General features: G+C 38.9%; 1 protein-coding gene across 2 annotated transcripts in view; it reads right to left on the reverse strand.

Annotated features, from left to right (window-relative positions):
- Nucleotides 1-23,011, reverse strand: part of Slc26a7 (solute carrier family 26 member 7) — a 109,332-nt gene that overhangs the window by 29,441 nt on the left and 56,880 nt on the right. For both annotated transcript variants that reach the window (XM_028779819.1, XM_028779812.1), the window contains 4 exons: nucleotides 16,416-16,568; nucleotides 12,800-12,882; nucleotides 10,654-10,801; nucleotides 8,069-8,182 (listed from right to left, as the gene is read on the reverse strand). In XM_028779819.1, the coding sequence (XP_028635652.1) occupies nucleotides 8,069-8,182; nucleotides 10,654-10,801; nucleotides 12,800-12,882; nucleotides 16,416-16,568 (498 nt within the window). The remainder of the gene's footprint in view (nucleotides 1-8,068; nucleotides 8,183-10,653; nucleotides 10,802-12,799; nucleotides 12,883-16,415; nucleotides 16,569-23,011) is intronic.

Genomic DNA, 23,011 nt, shown 5'->3' on the forward strand with positions numbered 1-23,011 from the left:
AAATAAATTCAGAATCTGGTAAGAACGACTGAAGGTCTCAGGCATTGCTGCTGGGGTACACTGCAGACACTCTGAAACCAGCTTGAGCATCTCATATGGAGCAATGCACACACTTACTGTGGATCTAAAAAGAATGCATAGAATCTGGAACATCCTCCAAACAGCAGTAGGAAAGTAAATGTGTGGAATTCAAAACCATCAGTGATAAGAGAAGCTAGACACAAAACATACAGTTCTGTATCAATAACAATTTTTAAAAGAGAAAAAGTATAGGATGCCAGAGAATGGAGGTAGGCACTGAAAATTGAATATAATTAGACATGGGGAGATATCCATTTTGAAATGATAGAAATATTTTATATATTGATTTTGTGGTTACACAAAATGTACTTTTCTTGATACAATGACTTTTACCCCTAAAATGTGGTGGCATTTACTAGAGTTTTAAACCAATATAAACCTGATTTTACAGAGAGATATTGAAACTGAATCTGTAACAGCTGCTGTCATGCAACACACCCAGAGGCAGCCAGCATGGACACTTGTCTTGATGCCTTTGAAGGACACACTTGTGGAGGAGAGGCAGTAAAATAGCAGATGATTCAGCTCATCAGACATGCTCACGGATTAGAACAGCTATAGTTAGTAGCAGCTTACTTGAATGGACAGAAAAAAATACACTAACTGCTAAGTTTTATTTCAGGTTAAAAAAAATGACATTTGTCCTCCCCATGGGTCTTTTTAAAGCCAATACTTACTCTGTACCTGTGAGCAAGTTCTGAGCAAGGAACTGAAATGAATTCAGTGTGAAGTTACCATTCCTAAGAAGACTCTGAAGCACAGAGAGATTAGTTCATCCCAGGTCACGCAGTAAGGGACTGGAGACGTGCAGAGGCAGCATGAAGCCTGCACTGGACCCAGAGCCATATCATTTTGAGGATTTTTGTTTGCTTTTTAGTTTGTTGTTTAATTTATTTCACTTTCTTTGACTTGTCTTTTTCATTCAGTCCAATATGTATATATTAGCCACTCAAAAATATGTGGTGATTTAGAAAACATTAAACCCTCTATTTTTAAAACCTTAATTTATCTATGTTATATGTATGGCTGTTTGTCTGGGTATGTCTGTGGAGTGTGTGCCTGGTACTCATGGAGGCCAGAAGAGGGTGTCGAGTCTCCGGAACCAGAGTTACAGGAAGTTGGTACCTTATTGGTGACAGGAATTCAAACTTTAATCATCCAGAAGAGCAGTGTTCAAAGTTGCTGAGCCATTTCCCCAGTCCAATCCCCTTATTAATAAGCAAATGTTTAATTTAGCATAAGCCTATGGGTTTGGAAAAGTTTTCTAACTTCTGTCAAGAATCGCTGGTGATGGAAAAATGTAAACTGAATTGGAGAAGGGGATACTGCACAGTGGCAGGACACAGGGCAGAGTTAAGGAAATAACGAGATCTCTCTCTCTTTCCCTGTCTGCCTTTCTTGTCTCTCTAGAGGATATCAAGTGTGACCATCTTGTTTTTAATAGTCCTAAGTACTGAGACTAAGTCTACTGACTATAAGCCTAATGCATAAATGGTGATGTCTCCAATGGTTTGTTTACTTATTTATTAATAATGTGTCCTTTTCTTTGACTTGAATTGAAGCAAGGCATGTATTACTCTTCTAACCTGTGATATCATCTCTGATTTAAAGCAGAGCATTCGGGTCTCAGCACTGGCAATAAAGATTTGTGCAAACACATGCTTTAATTTGCCATTTCTCAAAGGGAGGCAGTTAAACAAGCTAGAGATGTTAATATCTATTTTTTAAAGTTCCTAGATAGATTACAGCCTACTAAGGCTTCTATAAAACACCACACAGCAACTAAATAATAGTAATTAATGTGCAACTCCCTTAGGCTCTTCACTGATAATACTTGATTTTCTTCCATGTCAGAAAACAAACAGAGCATAAGTAAGCTGTCAGTAAGTTTTAGAAAGAGTTAGGTTATAAACGCTGAAGGCAAGTGTTCACATCCTTACCATCCATGAGGCAATCCATGCCTCTGTATTTTCCTCTTCAATACTTTCTATGTCATGCTGACTAAATGCTGCAGGATAATTTTTGTTTTAAAACTTTAAGCAGTCATGTCTAACAGTTAAGTTTGCATAAAAGTTAATGAAATCTCTATTTTTTTCATGTTTATTACAAGGTTATGTACATATATAGGTATGTTTATATGTGTGAGTATTCCATAAATTCTCTTTCAGAGATACAAAGGAAATGATCTCAGTAGCACCATTATATCTGCACACTCCTTACAAAAATGGCCACTGAAGGCATTAAAGTCCTCCATAATCACGCAATACTTGGTTGGAAAAGAGGGAGATCCCAATTGTTAGCTCCCTAAGCAGGGGTCAAATTACGTTCAGATTTATGAAAGGTAGTGGAATTGCAATAAGAATAAGAGGGGAAGGAGGAGGAGGAGGAGGAGGACGCAGAAGTAAAAGAAGAAGGAGGAGGAGGCAGAAGTAAAAGAAAAAGAAGGAGGAGGAGGAGGAAGAAGTCGGGAAAGGGCAGAAAGAAAGAATGAAAGACAGGTCATGAGGAAACAGAGCTAAATTAAGAAGGCCTTGAAGAAAATGTAAGCAATGAGCCAACTTCTGGAAGAATCAAAAGAATACAGTTTGCAAATTAGAGCCCAGAGGCAATCTTAGTGCTGCAGAAAAGTATGCCAGCTGCTGTTTTCAGTTATGGCTGCGCAGCCTCTGCAGCAGATGCTGTCTGGCATCCCTTGTGGTTCTGTGATCCTCCTGAAGTCCCTGAAAAGCACTGATGTATCTCCTCTGTTGGAAGTGGAGAGAAGCATGCAATAGAGGGAGCCAGGGGACTGGAGCTCCTGTACAGAGCTAATATTCTCATTCAGAAATGAGGGAAGTAAGAAACAGTATTCATTTGTGCTGTTTGTCTCGCTCTCTGAAAGGCTGCTCTTAGAGACACAGACTTTAAGCATCACATGTAAGGGAGAACACTGCTAAGAGCATTGCCATGTGTGTCTTTGACCAGAGCACTTGCTATTAAGTGAGCAGACTCTGTTGTTATTCCTGTTGAAACATTGAATTAGTTTTTCTGAGACACTGGGAGTCTTTACACTCCATTCACTTACATATGACAGTCCTAGAGTCTCTGCCCCATAATCACCACAAAAGGCTCCTAAGTACTTGAAATATGACTCGTCCGTATGAGAATTAATCCATACATGTAAAATACATACCAGATCCCTAAGTTTAATTGAGGGAAAAATATTTTTTAAAACTGTGTATGCTTCTCCAATTCATTGTTAAAATTATAATTACTTTATCCTATCAGGTAAGTTAAAATGTATTCAAATCAGTTTTAATAGATTTTCATTCTTAAAGATGTAGCCACTAGATAATTTAAATTATGTGGGTAGCTCATATTTTATTTCTTTTGAACTGGACTTCTTTAAAACATGTGACCAAATGCCTAAATTTAAAAAGAATTTTTCCAACAATAAATGTACTACAATAAATTTAAAATGTATTAATTATAATAAAAATCACCTGGCAAAAGCCAAATCTCTGGCATAATGGCAGCAAAACTGGTAAATTATATCATATGTAATTCGTAGCCATTTTTCTTTCTTGTCCACTGTGTCTATGCACAGAGAGACAGTACATATACCAGGTATCTGGCTAAATGAACACAAAGGATACAATGAACAGCAGCAGACAGAATCTGTGTTCTCTAGTGGCTTTAATTCCAGACTAGAAAGAAGATATCAATCATACTGTCGCACTCATGAGCACAAAATGTAATCAGTGCACAAAATGTGAAGAGAAGAACCCCAGCCCACAAGCGTTAGTGATAGCTGCAGAACAGAAGGAAGCAGCCAAGAGGGACCAGGAAGGCATGACAAAAGAGTGGAGCCCATCAGACAGAGAAGAATCATGTGCTGGAAAGTATGAGATAGAATCCAGGCCAGTGGGGTTTAGAGAGATGCCTCAGCACTTAAGGGCTCCGGCTGCTACTCTGGTAGGAGTTCAGTTCCCAACACCCACATCAAGTGGCTTACGACTGCCTATAACTCCAGCTTCAAGAGATTCGATACTGTGTTTCCGGCTTCTGCACACACTGCATGGGTATGCACATTGCACACTGAATAAAACACGCTTATAAATAAAACTATCATGAAATCTTAAGAAGGAGGGATTGAAGGAACAAAGGAACGAGGGAAAATAAAGCTATGCAGCTGAGACTTCTCTAGGAAAGTACTAGACTGTGTGGGGAAAATAAATTTCTGACCTGAGAAAGGTCTTTTCTAGGACTGAAGGAAGAAATAAGATGCTGTTGTTTGCAGAGCTGGAATTGAATCCTGGGCATGGCAGACGAGGGCATTATTATCACTTAGCTACACCTCTGGCCTTAAGTAGATAACTACTACACAAACATACCTCAGTGAAGTATTCCTGTGAGAATATTGAAGCCGGTGCAGGCGGTAAAGTAATTAATAAAGGTAATGTGCTTATCATTTGTGCTTTGATGAATTGTAATTAGCTAAAAACTTGAAGGGCTTTCATGTGTTCCGGGTTAATTTAGTGGGTATGCATCCCAGTGACTAGGGAAGGCAGAGCCGTTGAAGAGCCTGCACGTTGAAATCATAAAGTGTGAAAAGGTTTTTTTTTTTTTTTTTTACAAGTACCCTAAACAGAGCCAAACTTTGAAGATACGCTTAGAGCTCTCTTCAAGCCCATTACAACATAAAGGTGTGGGACAGATAGCAAAGTATCCCCGGTTTGAGCATGCACATGGGTTCAGATTCTCTTCTTGTGCAGTTGGACAGGAGAGGTTAAGAACGAGAGCCATCACCTCAGCAAGCAGGGTACCCTGAGAATATTCTGTGGGTGGGCTTTAGTGATTTTTGCTAGATTCGTTTCTTTTGAAGTTTGATGAATAGAATACCATGCAAGTGGGGAAAATCTTTATAGAATAAAAAGTCTTTAGAAATGTTCTCTTGTTGTAACCATTCAAACATATGACCCCCCAGAACAAAGACAGAGAGCATCCTGTATCCCCATTCTAGGAAATGATGTTATTGACTCCCTAAGATTTCATACTTAGGACAAATTTTCTGAAGTGTTCTTTCTCTGAAACCTTCACTGTTGAAAGTTACAAAGACTGATCAGAGAGTTTTCTTGTCACTTATGCAGTAATTAAAAATGCACGCAATGCACCTAAGGCCAGAGATGACACACATCATGGTGGATACACACCATGGCAGCTCCACCTCAGGGCTGCATTTCAGCCTTTCTGTCTCTAAGACAAGTGACAATATCATATCAGCTTTCTCAAGCACCCACAGCAAGTCTGAGGGTCAAATAAGATGAGAAAACCATCCCAGGAAAAAGCTGTCCCAGCCACACAAACATCTGTATGTAAAAACAGTAAAAATAGAAACCTAATAAACTCAACTGTAATCGTTAAAGTTCAAGAGTGGCTTCTATTTACTTATCTGCTTCACTAGCTGAGCATGTGACAATTCATCTAACCTTTATACAGTTGTAATTCTGCTTTGTCAGCTGAATCCACTTAAGCCTGAGTAGTTACTGGTACAGTCACCCATTCCTATGTGGTAGAGCCAGAGTACAAGCCCAGCTTCCAGAACCTTCCCCTGACACATTTCACTCATTGAGCCTAAACATGGAAACAAATAACCTAAAACACTCACTTTTTAAAGAGAAGCCTGAGAAAAATATATAACAACCTAGAATGTTACAGGAAGGAGTCACAAGAAAAAATGATTGCAAACATTTAAGAGTAAATTACAAAAAGCTTTGTGCCAACCAAGACACTATGAGCCTGGATTTGAAATCACAAACTTTCAGACTACGTGATGTCATGAAGAATTTTTCTTCTTAAACAAGTTATAGTGATTATTTGTTAAATTGCAATATATTAAAAATTGATTGTTGCATTTTTCTTTGCTCTATGGTGTATGGCAGTGATTCTCAACCTGTGGCTTGCAACCCTATTACCCTTTACACAGTTTACACAGGAGTCGCCGAAGACCATTGAAAAACTCAGATATTTACATTGTAATTCATAATAGTAGCAAGAATACGGTTTTGAAGTAGCAACAAAACTCTTTTATGGTGGGGGTTCAGCACAACATGAGGAAATTAAAGGGTCACAGCATCAGAAAGTTTGAGAACCACTGATGTATAGCATCAGTTTTTTTCAGTACTTTAGTATTTATCTGTATTTATCTTGATTCTTGTCCATAAGGTCACAAAACTTATTACACTTTTCTCATGTGCTATTTTACAATTTAAAAACAATATTATTAATATAAGATAAACCTCTAATAAATGTTTACATTTGCATGTAAAACAGTCTATGGATTTTCATCCAGTTCTTATTATTAAATAATGGCAATTATTTAATAATGTTAATTTCTTATGATATACATCAATTTTCATGATGAGTCATTGGTTAGGAGTACAAATCACTCGGAGTTTAAATCTCAGCTTTGCCATTCTCAAGGTCTGAGACACGACACGGGATTATATTGCAGTTCTGGACAGAGAAGCTCCTATGTCAGAAAATAAACAACTCAAAGTAGCTTCAGGAACTCCCTAACCTGACCAGACCCACTAGGTCCCTCCCTCCCAAGAGTAAACAAGAAAGACTACAGAATCATTACAGATAAGCCAAGCAGCCAAGAATACCCTCAAACCAGACCAGCAGCCTGGAGGAAACCAGCCGGCTACCTGCAGAGGCTTAGACCAACTGGGGCACCTGGAAAGGACACTCCCCAACCTGTTGAGTTGCCTGAAGGCTGTGCAGTGTATGCTCCAGTTTCTCAGATTTTGTGAACTGTCACCCATCCTAGGATGGGCTTTGATGATGCATCTTTCTTTGATTCATTTCTGTGCCTGTAAGCAGTCCTTCACCCATATTTCTGTAACTAACCTCAATAAAACTCATTGGGTTCCTAAGTTGGACTTTGGAAACATCTGTTCTATACATACATAAAATCTGTTGTGGGATCCCTACTTTGGCTGAGTAGATATGTGTTTTGGGTCTCCCCAGAAAACGTTTCATAACACAACACCTAGGCCAATTACTTCAGCCATCTTTCCCTCAACTTTGTGACACAGAAAATGAGAACAACAATTTTACATCTCTCAGTGAGTTGCCTAAAAGATTGAGTCCATTTATATAAGAAGACACACGATGTCTGACTTGTAACCTTCATCCACCTTCATCCATACCATCCTCACTATTATCCCACCCTTACCCAGGATAATGCCCAGTATATGTCAGGCTTGAAGAAAAAAAAAAAAAGAAGAATTCACTTGCGTTTCTAAAACATACATAAAACAATGGTTACTTTAACCCCAAATATTCACATATATAGAATGGCACTTTGGAACATTTGCTCACTGCTATACATAGAAATGTTCTTATCAAAATATATTCTGCCTAGGCTTGGTTTTATTTTATGACAAGGAAGTGAAAAAGAAGGAGGAGGAGGAGGAGGAGGAGGAGGAGGAGGAGGAGGAGGGAGAAAGAGAGAGAGAGAGAGAGAGAGAGAGAGAGAGAGAACAAGGGAGGAAGGAAGGAATGGAGGGAGGGAGGGAAGGAGGGAAGGAGGGAGGGAAGGAGGGAGGAAAGGAGGGAGGAGTGGAAGGAGGAGTGGAAGGAGGGAGGAAGGAAAGAAGGGGGAGGAGGGAAGGAGGGAGGGAGTCATGCAGACTATTTAGATTAACTAAGTGACCACTAGAGGGAGCTCTTGCTTCAAGATTGCTAATAAACTCCCGTAGGCACAGACTGCAGCAGATTGCTCCTTGAATCATTGAGCCTATGGAAAAGTCATCATTAATGAGAAAAATACGAAAAAGAAGGTAGTCAGAACAGGATGGAGGGGGCAGGAGAGGGAAGGAGGAAGGACTTCTAGAAGCTGCTCAGAAAATGTGAATCAGCATTTTCAAGGCTCAATAGAGCACCACTCTGAGAAGGGGGTGGCAGCCCCACCGCCACCCTTTCCCTGCAGAATAGTTGTTACCTGCGTCTTAGCACCAGTGCTGTACAGACCAGCTGTCCTTCCCATGGCAGCAGCGCTTGGGATGCAGAAGAGAAATGAAGGGATCACGTTGCTGAGGCCATGGGCCAAAAATTCCTGCGAGATTAGTTATGGGAGAATGGAACATTTCTTTATCACAATCCCCTTCTATGGTCCCAGGCATAATTCATCAAAGAATGGAGATTGTTTATGCGCAGCTAGTATTCTCCTCACCAGATGAGATATAATAGTTTATAATAAAAGTAGCTAACATTCGTAGCCTGCTTGTTATCCTCCAAGGCTGTTCTAAGTACATCACTCAACTCTCATAATGAACTCATGAGGGAATCCTATTTATTTATGAGTTCCATGGCCCCACTGCCCATTTCTATCTTCTAAGTATTCCCAATTGGGTTTTCATTCCCACCCTTTCCTCAGTGACCACTGCCTTACCAACTGCAATGGCTACTGCTTTGCTTACCTGGTATAAAGGAGCATTTGACACAGCTGCTCGTTCCATCCTTCTTAAAAGATTCCTTCAATCGGCTTCCTGGATCCCATCCTTTCCAAGCTTGCCTCTATCTCTCTGGCAGTCACTTCTCAGTTTCTTTTGTTATCTAGTCAATCGCAACTGTGGGACACTTTCCTGTCTGTCTACGTCTTAACTCCCCAAACACACCCTGGCAACTCTCAAATCTACATCTTCAGCTTAGACTACTCATCTTAACTCCAGATTGCTACTTCCAACCTACTATTTGTCATCAACATTTGATGGCTAATGGGAAATCATAACTACTGGCTGGTTTTGTGTATCAACTTGACACAAGCTAGAGTTATCACAGAGAAAGGAGCTTCAGTTGAGGAAATGCCTCCATGAGATCCAGCTGTAAGGCATTTTCTCAATTAGTGATCAAGGATGGGAGGGCCCACTGTGGATGGTGCCATCCTTGGGCTGGAAGTCCTAGGTTCTATAAGAAAGCAAGCTGAGCAAGCCAGGGGAAGCAAGCCAGTAAGTAACATCCCTCCATGGCCTCTGCATCAGCTCCTGCTTCCTGCCCTACTTGAGTTTCAGCCCTGGCTTCCTTTGGTGATAAACAGCAATGTGGAAGTGTAAGCTGAATAAACCCTTTCCTCCCCAACTTGCTTCTTGGTCATGATGTTCTGTGTAGGAATATAAACCCTGACTAAGACACTACTCTATAGGTTTCTACCATTCTAATCACATCATTAAAGATCTAGGCTCCAAACTGTGCAGTTTTCCATGACTCTCCCCATGTACATGGGTACAGTCATGCCCATCCACATATGCCCTTCCTCACCAAGACCTGGTTCAGTTATCATGTATTTTTTTTCTGGATAAATGAAAAAAATCCTCCTACTACCTTGCCTGTCCCTATTGGTATCAGTCACTATAAATGATATCTCTGGCCTCAGAGAACTATGGTTCTGGCAAGAAAATGTAGATAGCAAATAGACAATAGACAAAGCTAGAAGGCAAATGGGGAAAGGTGTAGAGAGAGCTGGGTTCAAAGATTTTGGTCAATGGAAGTCTTCCTATGAAGTGAGTATCTGAATAAGGCAGTTATCCAGAAATGTGAGGGGACAGAATTCTGAGGAGATGGAGCTGTGAGCAGATTTCCCAGACAGAATCTTAACTGGTGAGCTTAAAGGAGAGATAGAGAGTGTGGTTAGGATGTATCTTACGAGACTAGATATGAAATGGAATCTGGCAGATATATAGTCTTGAAAGCCATAACAAGGTCTGTAATTTGAGCACTGAAGAAGGGAGACCCTGGGAGTTTCTGAGTGGATGAAAACATTCATCTGTGTTGTTTACTCTTTTAGCCCTAGCACCTATAATGGAGCTTAATAGAACATACAGAGAGAACTGAGGTCCCAGAACCTCAGTGTGAATTCTATATGCAGGGAACTCTGTACTGGTCGGCAGTCTCCTGCAGCTTCTGTTCAGGCCCAGGGAGCTCCACAGGGCCTTGGGGCATGAAAAGGCACTGGGAGAATAGACTCAGTAAACAGGTTGTATATGCACTCTTAGGTATGTGGGAACAGAACTGCACATCCTGTAGGGTCTTAAGAGTAATTATTAGTGTCCCACTTTGAAATCCCTAAGGTCTCAAAGTTACCTATCATGAAATGATAAATAGCCTTGGATTCTTTACTAAAGTCAAATAAAAGGGCATGAAGGTGTGTGTGTGTGTGTGTGTGTGTGTGTGTGTTTCTTTAAAATGTATTAGAAGGGTCAGTGAGATGACTCAGCAGGTAAAGGCACTTGCTATCAAACCTGCTGATCTGAGTTCAATTCCAGGATCCACACTACCGAAACAAAGAACTATGGCTGTCCTCTGAAAGGCATACAGATAAAAAGATGGAATGATGAAATTACTGTACTCTAAGCTGTAAAAGCTAGGTTCTCAGCTTCCTGTGAGTGACTCAGAGACGGTCCTGTTTGGTTCTGCCCATGCTTGCTACACATTTAGAAAAGTTGTATTTTTCAAACATTTCAGTATCTGAGACATTTTCAGTATCTGAGTGTCCACAGAACAGTGAACGCCCCTAGGGGCATACTCCACCTGGTTGTCATCAACTGAATATTTGAACTTCTTAGCAGATCCTTGTGCAAGAGCCAACGAGGCCACGTAGCCTACAAGTGCAACTCCGAAAGCTTCAGTGAGCACCGCAGAGAGGATGTTCATTGGGGGAGCACGGGGCGGAGGAATCCTATGGAGAGAAAGACATATTGAAGTTATGAACCTTCTTGTTCTTTCTATAGGAACTTGCCATGAAATCTACTGCAGTAGTGTTTCTGAAGTTTACAAAGAGTTAAGTGAAACCCCCTAAGAGAAAACAGTCTTGCCCTGAGAAGCCCTATATCTTCAATATTATTTAGCAGAAAAGCAAAATTGTAAGAAACACCACAAGCGGAGCCCCATGTATCTAACTGACACTCACACCCAGGGAATTCAGGTCATACCGCAGAAATTCTGACTTGACAAAAGTTTCTTGTAGGAAATAAAAGCATATCTGGGCCTTCTTTCATTAGAACCTTTCCAAATATTTATTTGGCCAGCACTGGAGCCGAGTTTCCTCCCTCAAATGCTGCAGAGTTTCAGGCAAAAACTAGCTTACTGTCGACTAATCTCCAAAGACGCCATTGACTTCATTATGGTAATTACATTTTTAACTCAATCCTTTCATGAGACAGTTAATCATGCCTTCCATAGGCTGAAGAAAACATGCAGGAAGATCTCATCTCCTCTCTGCTGCAAAACAGACCACACTTAGCTTCATTTCAAAGACGTCTTTAAAGCATTTCTCAGATAATACCCAGCCATTATGTCTTATTGTCCCTTGAAAAGCATGCAAGCCAAATGACCATTTACGTATTCCTTGTCATGCTGGGAGACTTACCCCCACCCCTGAAAGAATTCCTGTGGTAAAAATAAAGGAAAGGGGGGAGTTAATTCTTTCTGGTTCCTGTCTTATTATCTAGTGTGTGAGTAGGACATGGACTCTTTCTCATTAACTGTTTCATTTAATTTTCTCAGCAACCCCAAATCAAGTATACCACAACCACAGTAGGGATGAGAAAATGTTTGGTGGAAGGTTTTAAGGAGAACCTTTCTAAGCCATGCCTCCCTGCAGTTCCTTAAAGGGGTTTCTGAGACAGGAATTCAAATAAGGTGAATGAGAGAAGGAGGAGAGCCATACCTGTTATCTCCGAGTGCTACATATGCCTTGCTCCCCAAACACTGGGAGTATACCTCCTAAGATAATGCATATTATACAAAACTTGAAATGAAAAAAATCAAGCCTCTAGTTACTTAAAACTAAATGTGATTAATTAGTAACAACACCTGGACTGAAGAAGAAACATCTGGCTTTACAAGGAAAAGCAGAGGGACCCTTAGGAGACGAGAGTTGATTTGGGGAAACCTCCTTTGCCTCCACCTACATAGGCCAGCCAACACAGAGGATTTTTTTTTAATTAACCTTTTTTTGTTTTGTTTTGTTTCTGAGAATTTTTCTACTATTTTTTTAATGAGATGAATAATAAAATACAGAGGATCCAACAATTCTAACTTTGTCTCAAAGTTAGACTTTGTCCATTTCATTCATCCTATAAGAAAGTTATGAATGCACAAGGTATTTGTTCTTCTCTGCCTTAGCTTGTCAGCCTGGTTTTGGGAGGACTTTTATTCTTTCACAGTGTGGAACATGTGATATATTCTTTTGAAGTCTGGAGAGAGGTGGGAAACCAGGCCATCTCTACCAGTCTCTATACCGCTCTTCAAAGGCCTGCAGACTTCCAATTCCACAGGATACTTGTTTATGCTTATCATAACTTAAGTGATAAAAATGGCCACAAGAACATGAGTGGCTAAGCAATTAAGGTGGGCAAATCCAGGCCTTGGCAAATTTATCAACTTCCATTATTTTTCAAGCCACATTTTTATAAACACTTTTGGAATCTTCTACTTGAAGCAATGCTGCATAAACCAATTACATGCTTATTTAATAACAGGTTAGCTTATAACCTAGAAAATTACTGGTTTTCTCCACATGTTGGTTTTTGTCATTCATAATAAAAATTAATTAGAATTTTGCTTCCTACCGTCACAAAAAGAAATTAAATCCATCCCCACCCAGGCCTAGTCCCTTTGAACATCAAAAAACAAACACTCAGATAAACACATATTAAAAGAAAGACTGTATTACCCGTTTGGAATGTGCCCAACTACTTCTAGTCCATATGTGTTTTCCATGTTGGTACAATAGCAAGCAAAAGAGGCTGCAATGATCTGAAAGGTTGCATTGAAAAAGAAATAAATACATATACACACACATTATTAGCTAACTTTCAAATGCATAAGGCTGCTTAAAAATACATATTGTGTGTCCCAGGATTACCATTTACTAATGAAATACTAAAAGTTAAGCCAGGAGTGAATGTCCCATCTCTATAATTCTAGCACTCAAGATGTCAAAACAGAAAGATCTTGAATTTGAGAACAAACTGAGACATACAGTGAGATCCAGCATCAAAAAAAAAGGAGAAAGAAAAAAGGAAGGAAGGAAGGAAGAAAGGAAGAAAGGAAGAAGGAAGGAAGGAAAGAAGGAAGGAAGGAAGGAAGGAAGGAAGGAAGGAAGGAAGAAAGAAAGAAAGAAAGAAAGAAAGAAAGAAAGAAAGAAAGAAAGAAAGAAAGAAAGAGAAAATGGGGGAGAGGTAAAGAGAAGATGGTTAACAGGCATGGGTGAACTTGGCTAGGAACTTCTGGTGTTCTATAGCACGGTTCAGTAAATATTTATCATTGATGATAATATAAATCAAACATGCTTTTATACAATTAAATTATTTTAAACATGATCAAAATAACCATGTATTTTAAAATCCCTAGGAAATGGATTTGGAATGTTCCAATATAAAAGAATGCAAAATGACCAAGACAATGAAGATGTCACTGATCTTGATCTGATAATTAAACCTTAAACAGTGTTACGATGCCACACACAGTGGCCAGGTATGTACACTCACTCAGCACATGTCAGGTAGAATTCTAAATTACATTGGTAAAGCTCAGCACATCCTTGAGCTGTCAAAGTGCAGGACTTACAGTGTGTGGGTTTTCTAGCATTTTGCTTTGTACCCACCCACTTGTGTCCAGTTTGGAAGGCACAAAAGACACAAAATGTAGTGGTGTGTGTGTGTGTGTGTGTGTGTGTGTTTGTGTGTGCTTGCGCATGCACGCACAAGTACTAAAACTCAGCCTATATTTTCTCTCATGAAATGAAGGGGTCTTTGGTAAAAACACATTTTCCTCTCCACGAGCACAACTTCTCAGGAGGATGAAGTATTGTACAATATTCTTACTCAGCTAGTAGTAAACGCTGATTTACAACCTCCTTAATTTGTTTTTAATTCAGGGCCTTATCTCTTTAATGAAGTAAACCATTCCAGCTCCCAACCTGTTGGGACAATTGACTTTCAGAGAGCCCTCAAGGAGGTTCAGATATCCTGCATTGATGTTATTGAGATATTCAAGCAAAGTCACTTGCTCTATCTACAATCACAGCCTCCCTCCCCCCCTCCCCCCCCCTCTCTCTCTCTCTCTTTCTCTCTCTTTCTCTCTGTCTCTGGTTTATGTCAGTTCTTCTGATTTATTATAATATAATTTCATGACCTACTGTGTTAAATCATACTTGAGATCCTAAATACAAATGTTGAAGAACACTACCAAATTGAGCTACTACATAAGGATAACCTATGGAGGAAAGTAAAAACTAGCTTTATTACCTAAAATGAGACTTGAGAAGTCTTCTGAGGACATATAGAAACAAAATAACAAAAGCAAGTTTGACAAATAGAAACAAAATAACAAAAGCAAGTTTAAGTGACTTATCTTCTTAAAAGAGATATGTCAGTCATATATGTAAAGTACAAATTGCCCATATACATGATCAGAGTAACAGCATAACAAAATTACACTGTCAAATAAAGAGTATCTAACAATCAATGCTGAATAGTAAAATGCAGCTTTTGTAGTTATATTCCTAACTATGCCTTTTGTTTATTAACTGAATTTTTTTTAAAAAAAAGCTTCTAAAACATCAAATGGGCTTAAAAGACAAAATATTAGTTTAGGTTTAACAAAAAAGTGCAAAAGTAAACTATATAAATACTGAAGTGATATAAGAGTAGTCTCTAAGTTGCTGAAACAGTCAATGAGAAAGCGCCCTGATCCCTTGCTGTATTTCAACATGACTTCTTTGTCTGTTGAGGTCACCAGTTCCTCTATAGTATTTTGTTACTATGACAGGTATCTGTAGACCAGTGCTGCTCTTAAACATGGACAAGAAGGGACTCTGCCCAGAATGCTAAAGATAGTTCTGATCTGGCCCTCCAACTGTCTCATTCCCCACATGTGAAAAGCATCAGAGGATAAAGAATAGGTGCCCAACTCAAATCTACCCTTGTTTCTCCTCTGTCTATGCTATAGATACTCAAGAATCTATCATTCCCTCCTTATACAGCACCTTGCCTGGTTACAGGGGATCTTCCATACCAGAGTGACCCATGGGGGACCAATTGTGATGATACAGTAGACACAGCCAACATATGACACTGGTTCAGTATCGTGAGTAGGATGAAGCTGAAGTGAGTGGAGAAAGAACAGCCTAGAATGGATCTCCTCATGCTGACAAATTCTCTCAGATTTGAAGGAGTAGAATTCTCTATCTTAATCTGGTTTCCAAGGTCATCAACCAAGTAAAGTCAAAGAAAAAAATGAACAAAACAAAACAAAACAAAAACAAAAACTGGCTTTTAAAAAAAATTTTGTTCTATAGTTTACAAGTATTTTGCTTTGCATTGATGCATTTGTCCAGGGTCTTGAAAACGTATGCCATATCAAGAATATCTGCCCCTTTTGGAATGATCCTTACCAACTTTTCAGAAAATACCAGTTGCTTTACGACTAGATTAGGGGCCTGTCTCCAAAAGGTTATTTTCAAATGTTGGTTTTATAAAACTTTACATATAACATTCTGAGATGCAACCAGCATTTCTTAATCCCTTCAGAACTTTGAAGTAAGATGGCACATTTTGGATCTTGCCATAAAATATTCAGTTGATGACGTTATTTAAATACCATTTATATTATACATGAATAATCCAAGGAAGAACCATTAAAAAACTAAAGTTCATTAAGGGCATGGAAGTTGGCAGGCTGTGGTGTGTCTGGGTGATCCTTTATTAAATACTCCTGGGAAAGGCTCTTCAAACTTCAATCTTTAGAAGCAAGATATGATGTCATTTTCCAGTCACAAATATATTTCAAAGAATCAGCCCTGGCCAATGAAAATCCTGAGCATCTTTTCAGAGAGGTAAAACTAGTTGAGAAACAGAAATATCAGCAAACCTTCCAATCACTAATGACAATTTGTCAGATAAGAGTTCTACATGTGTCACAGAGGTGTCTTGGCAATAGCACAGGTTATCATATTTGATTTCATTGCATCAGATCATACCCAGTATTATTTAGGACTCACTCTTAGACATGTCTCTTAGAAGATCTCAAGTGATATGTTCTATTATTTTTATAAAAAATCAAAAGCATATGAGAAATTTTATATAAATCCAAAACATGTGTTCTTCCTTTTTAAAAATGTTGACTCAAAATGTCTCCTGTTCTTACATTAATGTATATCCACACAAATTAGTCTTTCATTAATGAGACGCAGGAGTGGCTGCAGGTTACTGTAGAAAATATAGTAAGCCTCTGCATACTATGCCCCTTCCCTGAAAGCAGCTAAGCTTTGCTGATTGCATACTTACCAAAACTAAGTCGATGGGAAGAACAACTTTAATTTTTGTTTTAAACTGTTCATTCAGCTCTTTAACGAGAACAAGGACAACGATGCTCAGCAAGGATAAGAGCAGCGCTTCCAGCTGCACAGACTTGATGTTCTCAAAAACATAGGCATAAATCTACAGGAAGGAGAAAGGAGCAAAATCAGGGGGGCCAGAAAACACCAGCGTGGAAGTCTGACCCGAAGTAAACCTGCTGATGCTTTATTAAAACAAAACAAAAAAAGGAAAACAAACAACAACATAAAACAAACAACTGTAATGACTGGATGATGTAAAGATAGGGAGAAGAATAAAGAAAGGAAAGGAAGGAAAAGCATGCACTCACACACACACACACACACACACACACACACACTTGAGTCAAAGGCTGGTATTTAATTGGTATCAGGCACTTGGCTTACTGTAACCTGTTACTATGTTTTCCGTTACTGGGCATTTATTCGTCTATCATCACTCACTTAGGACAGTGCTGGCCTGGCAGTGGTGAACAATACAGAAACAGTCTTAGTGCTTACAGACTTTACAATGTATTGTAGAGGTTACTATCAAATTAATCAACTAGTACAGCAAGATGCTAATAACATGGATCGGATAGAGGTATAACTGAATGTGTGATCAATGAGTGTACCCCATCCCATAACAGGAAACAGGAACTGAACAGGCTATAAATAAGAAGAGGTGGAGGAAAAAGTCTGTGGACATATTTTGCATTAAGGTCTCATTTACATGGCTCAGAGCATCGACTGTGGTCTAAGGAGTACATGGCTTCATGAGAACATACAGTCACAAAACCAACATAGGACAGGGGAGATGGCCCTCATGGCTCTGAGTTCAACAGCCCTGAACTCACATCCAAAAGCTTGAACTATAACCTGAGCACTGGAAGGATGGAGACAGAAAGGTCCTGGAGCATACTGCACAGCCAGCCTGGATGCATTCCTGAGCTCCAGATTCAGTGAGAGTCCCTGTCTTAGAAAATAAGGCAGAGGTCAGTTGATACTGTCCTCTGACCTCCAGATGCCTGTGCATTCATCAACACACACAAATGAAAATATGCTAACATCAAACAATTTGTTGGTAACTATGAAGAAGGTACACTAATAGCACATTTATATTAGATGCTCAATGTTGTTACTCCAGTTGGCAAAAACATCAATTTCAGGAATAAAGTCAAGGAAAAGAATAAAATTAAAACCCTGCATAAAGTTGAGAGCTTGTATTCATTCAACTAAGTGCCATAAACATTTTGCTCAATACTATGAATTCTTGTGGGTACTTGCTTACCCGCCAGGTCTACTGGCATAAAGAGATGGGGTATACTTTAAGGAATTCTAAAGTGTGTGAAAAGGAGAAAAAATAGCTAACCTAAATCTAACCTTTGCTCTCTATAAGCATTTGATATTAAGCAACTAAATCTGAATATTTTTAAATTTGATTTTGTGTGTATATATACTAATGCATCTCCTCAGACTTCTTGAACATATATGAGTCATACACACTGAACATGAACCCTGACTTTCTAATAATTTTTACAAAGAAAATGCAGTGAAGCTTCACGGGGTAAGAATGACTGAGGTAATGTCCAGTTGTCCAAAGTACACTTTAACTTACAGATAAAGCAATACTAATACTACTACTACTAATAATACTACGAATAATAATAGCAAACTGCCCATTGTATAACCAGATACACTTAGAAATGCACCACAGAACATGGAACACATGGTTTTACTCATTTCTGTCCATGCCACTATACTTACTCACTTCTACTCAGAAGAGAATTCACCACTACACAGTAACTGTTACATGAGACATAGATAATACTTTTTCTATCTGTCACTAGATATTATGATGAAAACGGCTCACAGCATCCCTGCAAGTGAAGAAACTGGGTTCAATTTTTTTACTAATGACTCAAAGCCCAAGAGAGAAATCCAATGTCAGGAGGCTAGGGAGATGACTCAGTGGTTCAAGGCACAGATTGCTCTTCCAGAAGACACAAGTTTGAGTCCAAACACCCACAGCAACTTAGAACTGTCTGTAACTCCAACGTCAGAGGGACACAATGCCCTCTGCAGGACACTGCAGGACACTGCAGGCTCTGCAGGTGTATGGTGCACAGATAGACGTGCAGGCAAAACACCCATGCATATAAAATAATTTAAAACTAAATTAATTATATTTAAAAAAACTTCATCAGTATAGTTTTTCTCAGTGTGATACATTCCAATAAAGGTGGCCATAAGCAGAGTGTCAGGAATTTTTTACAAAATACTTGTCTCTATCCAGTTGTTTGAGGATAATTGGGAATATTATTGAGACTGTTCTTCCCAAAGAGCCAATCATCCAAATGTCTTAAAGCACTTATATTATTCTTTATGCCTTTCCCCCCGGAGATTAAAAGTATGCCATGACAATGAAGCTCCCAATCCATACCAGATTTTTATGTAATGTGCATTTTAAGAACATGTGTTCACAGTGATACAAATGGCCACCCCAGAATGAAAAGAATGAGACCCCCCTTGGGGGTTTTATTGTCTGTCTGGATTAAATGAGAGCTCGTCAAACAAAGCATGTCTTACAAGATGCTCCAGAAGAACATGGGGCAGGGTGGGGGGTGAGTGGGCAAAGACTCATTAAAACAAGAACTCAGAGCATGAAGAGCACAATAGAGGAGCAGGCTGGGAGGAATCCTAATGACTGTCATGTGGACCCACTTCGAGAAGTCACAAGCTAATCCGCTTATGGAATAGGAGTACATTCAGATGCTGCAGAGCTGGAGGTAAGGATAGACACATGCATTTCTATATGATCACTCAGCAGAGGTCTGGACATTCTAAATACCTGTTAAATTTCTTTCTAGTGTAAGTCCAGTTGTCTTGATAGCCTGTTACACACTCTCTCCACCAGGCAATAAAAATTCCTAAAGTTGGGCAGCAGTGGCACATGCCTTTAAACCCAGCACTCAATAGGCAAAGACAGACTGATCTCTGAGTTCAAAGCCAGCCTGGTCAACAGAATGCATTCCAGGACACCCAGGGCTACACAAAGAAATCCTTTCTCAAACAAACAAATATAAAAATTTCCTAAAGGGGCTTGTCAATGGCTTCTCAGAGTTCAGAGAGAAGCAACAGCAATTCTGTGCAGAATGGAAAACCAAGTTCATTAGAACTGACTGATTCACTTAATGAATTAGTTCAGCCCTTTTGAGATTATAACACTAGTTTGTTCTCTGGCATAAAATGGAAATACGTATATACACAAATCCATTTTGAGAAAATTCAGAGGGTGAAAATGACTTACTCATTTGCATATACATTGCTACATTTAATTTATTTAGATGTGATATTTTCTCTGAAACACTACATAGGTACTTTTACACATATGATCACACACATACAGGAACACACACAAACACACACACGACTTTTAGCTGAGTTGGCCATTTTTTTAAATAATTTTGCCTATTTTTTCAGTGATGAATTTTCAATTCCTTGAATAATATCTGAAATCATATATTCAAGTAGCATTGTTGAGTGAATTAGTATTCTGTTCTAACATGGCTAAAGTAACGATAAACCTCTGAATGGGATACAGTGGGACATGAGTAGGAATCTGAACCAGGAAAGGCTGAATCATATAGATGCCTTCTTTTCTCACTGTGAAGACTTGAGCTAAGCCTGGGATGGGTTTGCAGTTAGGTTTGCATCCACTCATGCTTACTGAGGTTCTATTTTGTGGAAGGCAATAAGATAAATATTAAAATTACCACCATAGTGAATTTCAAGTAATCTAGCTTTGAAATGGTCAACCTGATCTAAATGAATAGATGTTTAGTAACTAAAGTTGTATAAGAATAAAGCAAAGTTGAAGGCAGAGAAAGCTCATAGTATCAGTTACCTTAAAACGACAAGGCTTCCCTGAAGCCACACCCAATCTGTTGTTTTCATTGCGCAATTACGACTCAGACTGTAAGACCCCGTATAGGGACACACATGGGCAGAAGAAAATGTCAGAGTGTCCATGTATAAAGCTTCATGACTAAAGACAACAGTCTCATATGCTTAGAAAATATCAACAGGTGGGGAAATTATAACGGACTGCTTTTTTCAATACTCAGTCAATTGGAAATAAGAATTACTCAAAAAATATCTGCTTTCCTACTATCCAGATAAGTACAATAAAATATATAAGAGAAAAAGTTAATTAAAATATTTTAAAGTATGGAAACAACATTAATAATCACTTTTGCTAGTATTTCTGGGCTATCTACAAAGGGACCACACAGAACACCTGAATAAATCCTTCCATGTAAAATGAAACACATTAAACCCTTCCATGCATTGATTATCCTTGTATGAGCTCTATACTAAAGATCTGTCATGAAAAGGGTTGCATATCACTTGGGAAAGAGCTAAGTGGCATTAAACTCAGAACGTTTTGCTACATGTCAGCACTCTATCTGAATAGTAGCTACAAATTAATAACTTGATCTTTGGGTCTTAATTTTAAATATATGATTTTGAGTTAGTCACCAACCACAGGCCAGGACTGTTTCCAGAGGACAGAAATGCTAACACTCACACATGCTTATTACATGTGCTCACTTTGTAACAGAAAATGCATTTGGCATGATCTCTGTACAAAAATATATGTCTGAAAATAGCGACTCTCCCTACATCTTTGGGAGAATGTCTATTGAAGTAAGTACAACTCATCAAAGCATTTTGATCACATAACTGCTATAAAGTCTCATAATGAATAGAGTTTATTGAAGAATCCATCCCATTGGATACTGCTATAGCTGGCAAAAGCCTGCAGAGCTTTGAGATAAGTCTTGTAAACAAAATGCAGGCATTGAGGAAAAGAATCACAAAATTTCTGACTTCCACTTAAAAAGAGTTTAAGAAAACAGCTAGTTTGTCTGCTCCTCCATCATGCCAAGCTTGTGTCTACGGATGGGTCTTTCTTTGCTCTCCATGTTTTCCATGAAAGTCATGTTATCAGGACAGAGGGAATGACTATCTTAAGTAAATGTTCCTCCATCCACCCTATCACACAACTTCTTTCAAGCAGTGACCCATTTTTATTATTAAAAACCTAGATGAGATTCTTGTTTATCTGTTTGTGTGTGTATCCACCTACCCACCTTCATATCTTTCCTCATGGACAACATGGATAGTATTTATCAACTGGATCCTCAATGCTTATGAACAGAAAGTGTTGCACACATCTGCTCTAGTAGTTCTTTAATCAAGGATGGGTGCTACTTTCTTTATCACCGTATAGAGGTCATAAAAACATTTCCAGATTGTTACATTCTTTTTTTAAAAAACCAATCATAGCATGGGTGCATTTACCCATGCACCCGCCTCTCAGTTACCTGAGAGGTCCTCCCTTCAGAGTTGCTTTCTACCATGTGATATCTGAATCCAAACTCCTGATTAACTCACAGCTCTCTAAATCCATCTTTCATCATTCCCAAACTAATGTCTAAACAAGTTTCCCTGTTTCTCAGATTTGGATGTCTCCTATCAACTCTGCCTACATACCCATTACATTATTAAATACTTTAAAATCAGTGCTGATAAGCTTCTTATAATTCCATGCCCCAAAATAGTGAACACAAATACCAAAAGAAAAGAAAAATATACTGAATATCAGTCTCAGGTTACATTAATACAAAGAACCAGAAAGAAAGAGAGGAAAACAACATTCTATACATTTTTACATGAATGTATTTAAATTTCAGATCAACAACTGTATCTCATACTAGGATTAAATCCATTTGCTCTGCTTCAAGGGATAAATGAAGTCTCAGGCCAGAATGGGAAACATGGTATGTCAGGCAGCTAGAGACAACATGGGCACACAACATTCTCTTGGACCAAACATGCAGCCAAGCATACCAAGGCCTACCTGGCACTCAGCCATCCCTTGTTTAGAAAAATAAGCTTAATTTGAGTTACTTGAGCACTGGGTTTTGTGGTGGTGCATTTTTTCAGTGAACTGTGGGGGATGGGAGGCACTTAGCCCAAGATGGTTGAGTTGCAAAAGGATTTGCTGTCTGATTTAAAGTAGCCTTTATTGTAAATGTCCACGTTATTACTCCATATTCACATTTTCTATGCACTGCACCACTGATTAAATCATGTTGCAGATAAGCATTCTGCTTCTCTCCTTTTCAACTTGTCCTGTTATTTTTATGGTATATTGACATTCATGCAACTCACAACAGACATATTACAACAGAGAAAATGGAGCCGTTCATAAGCCACCAAAGTGTATTCTTGGTTTGGAGTCCCAGAGGGCCTGTATCGTCAAAGTAGATTTGTTCTCCAAATATAAACTTCATTTGTACACACTTAGTTGTGATCTCATTCTCTATAAAAGAAAATGCTTCGTTGGCTCTGATTCCCTTCTGACGTTTCAATTCCACTTTATTAACATTCCTGGGTTTTGCTTTTGCAGTTGGTTACAGCAAAGCAGAGAAGTGCTGTGCTTGTACTTTGGGGTATAGGCACACATGCAACTGTTTTCCATTTCAGAAAGACTGCATT

This window comes from Grammomys surdaster, unplaced genomic scaffold, assembly GCF_004785775.1.
Source record: "Grammomys surdaster isolate TR1022 unplaced genomic scaffold, NIH_TR_1.0 97, whole genome shotgun sequence".
Lineage (NCBI taxonomy): Eukaryota > Metazoa > Chordata > Mammalia > Rodentia > Muridae > Grammomys > Grammomys surdaster.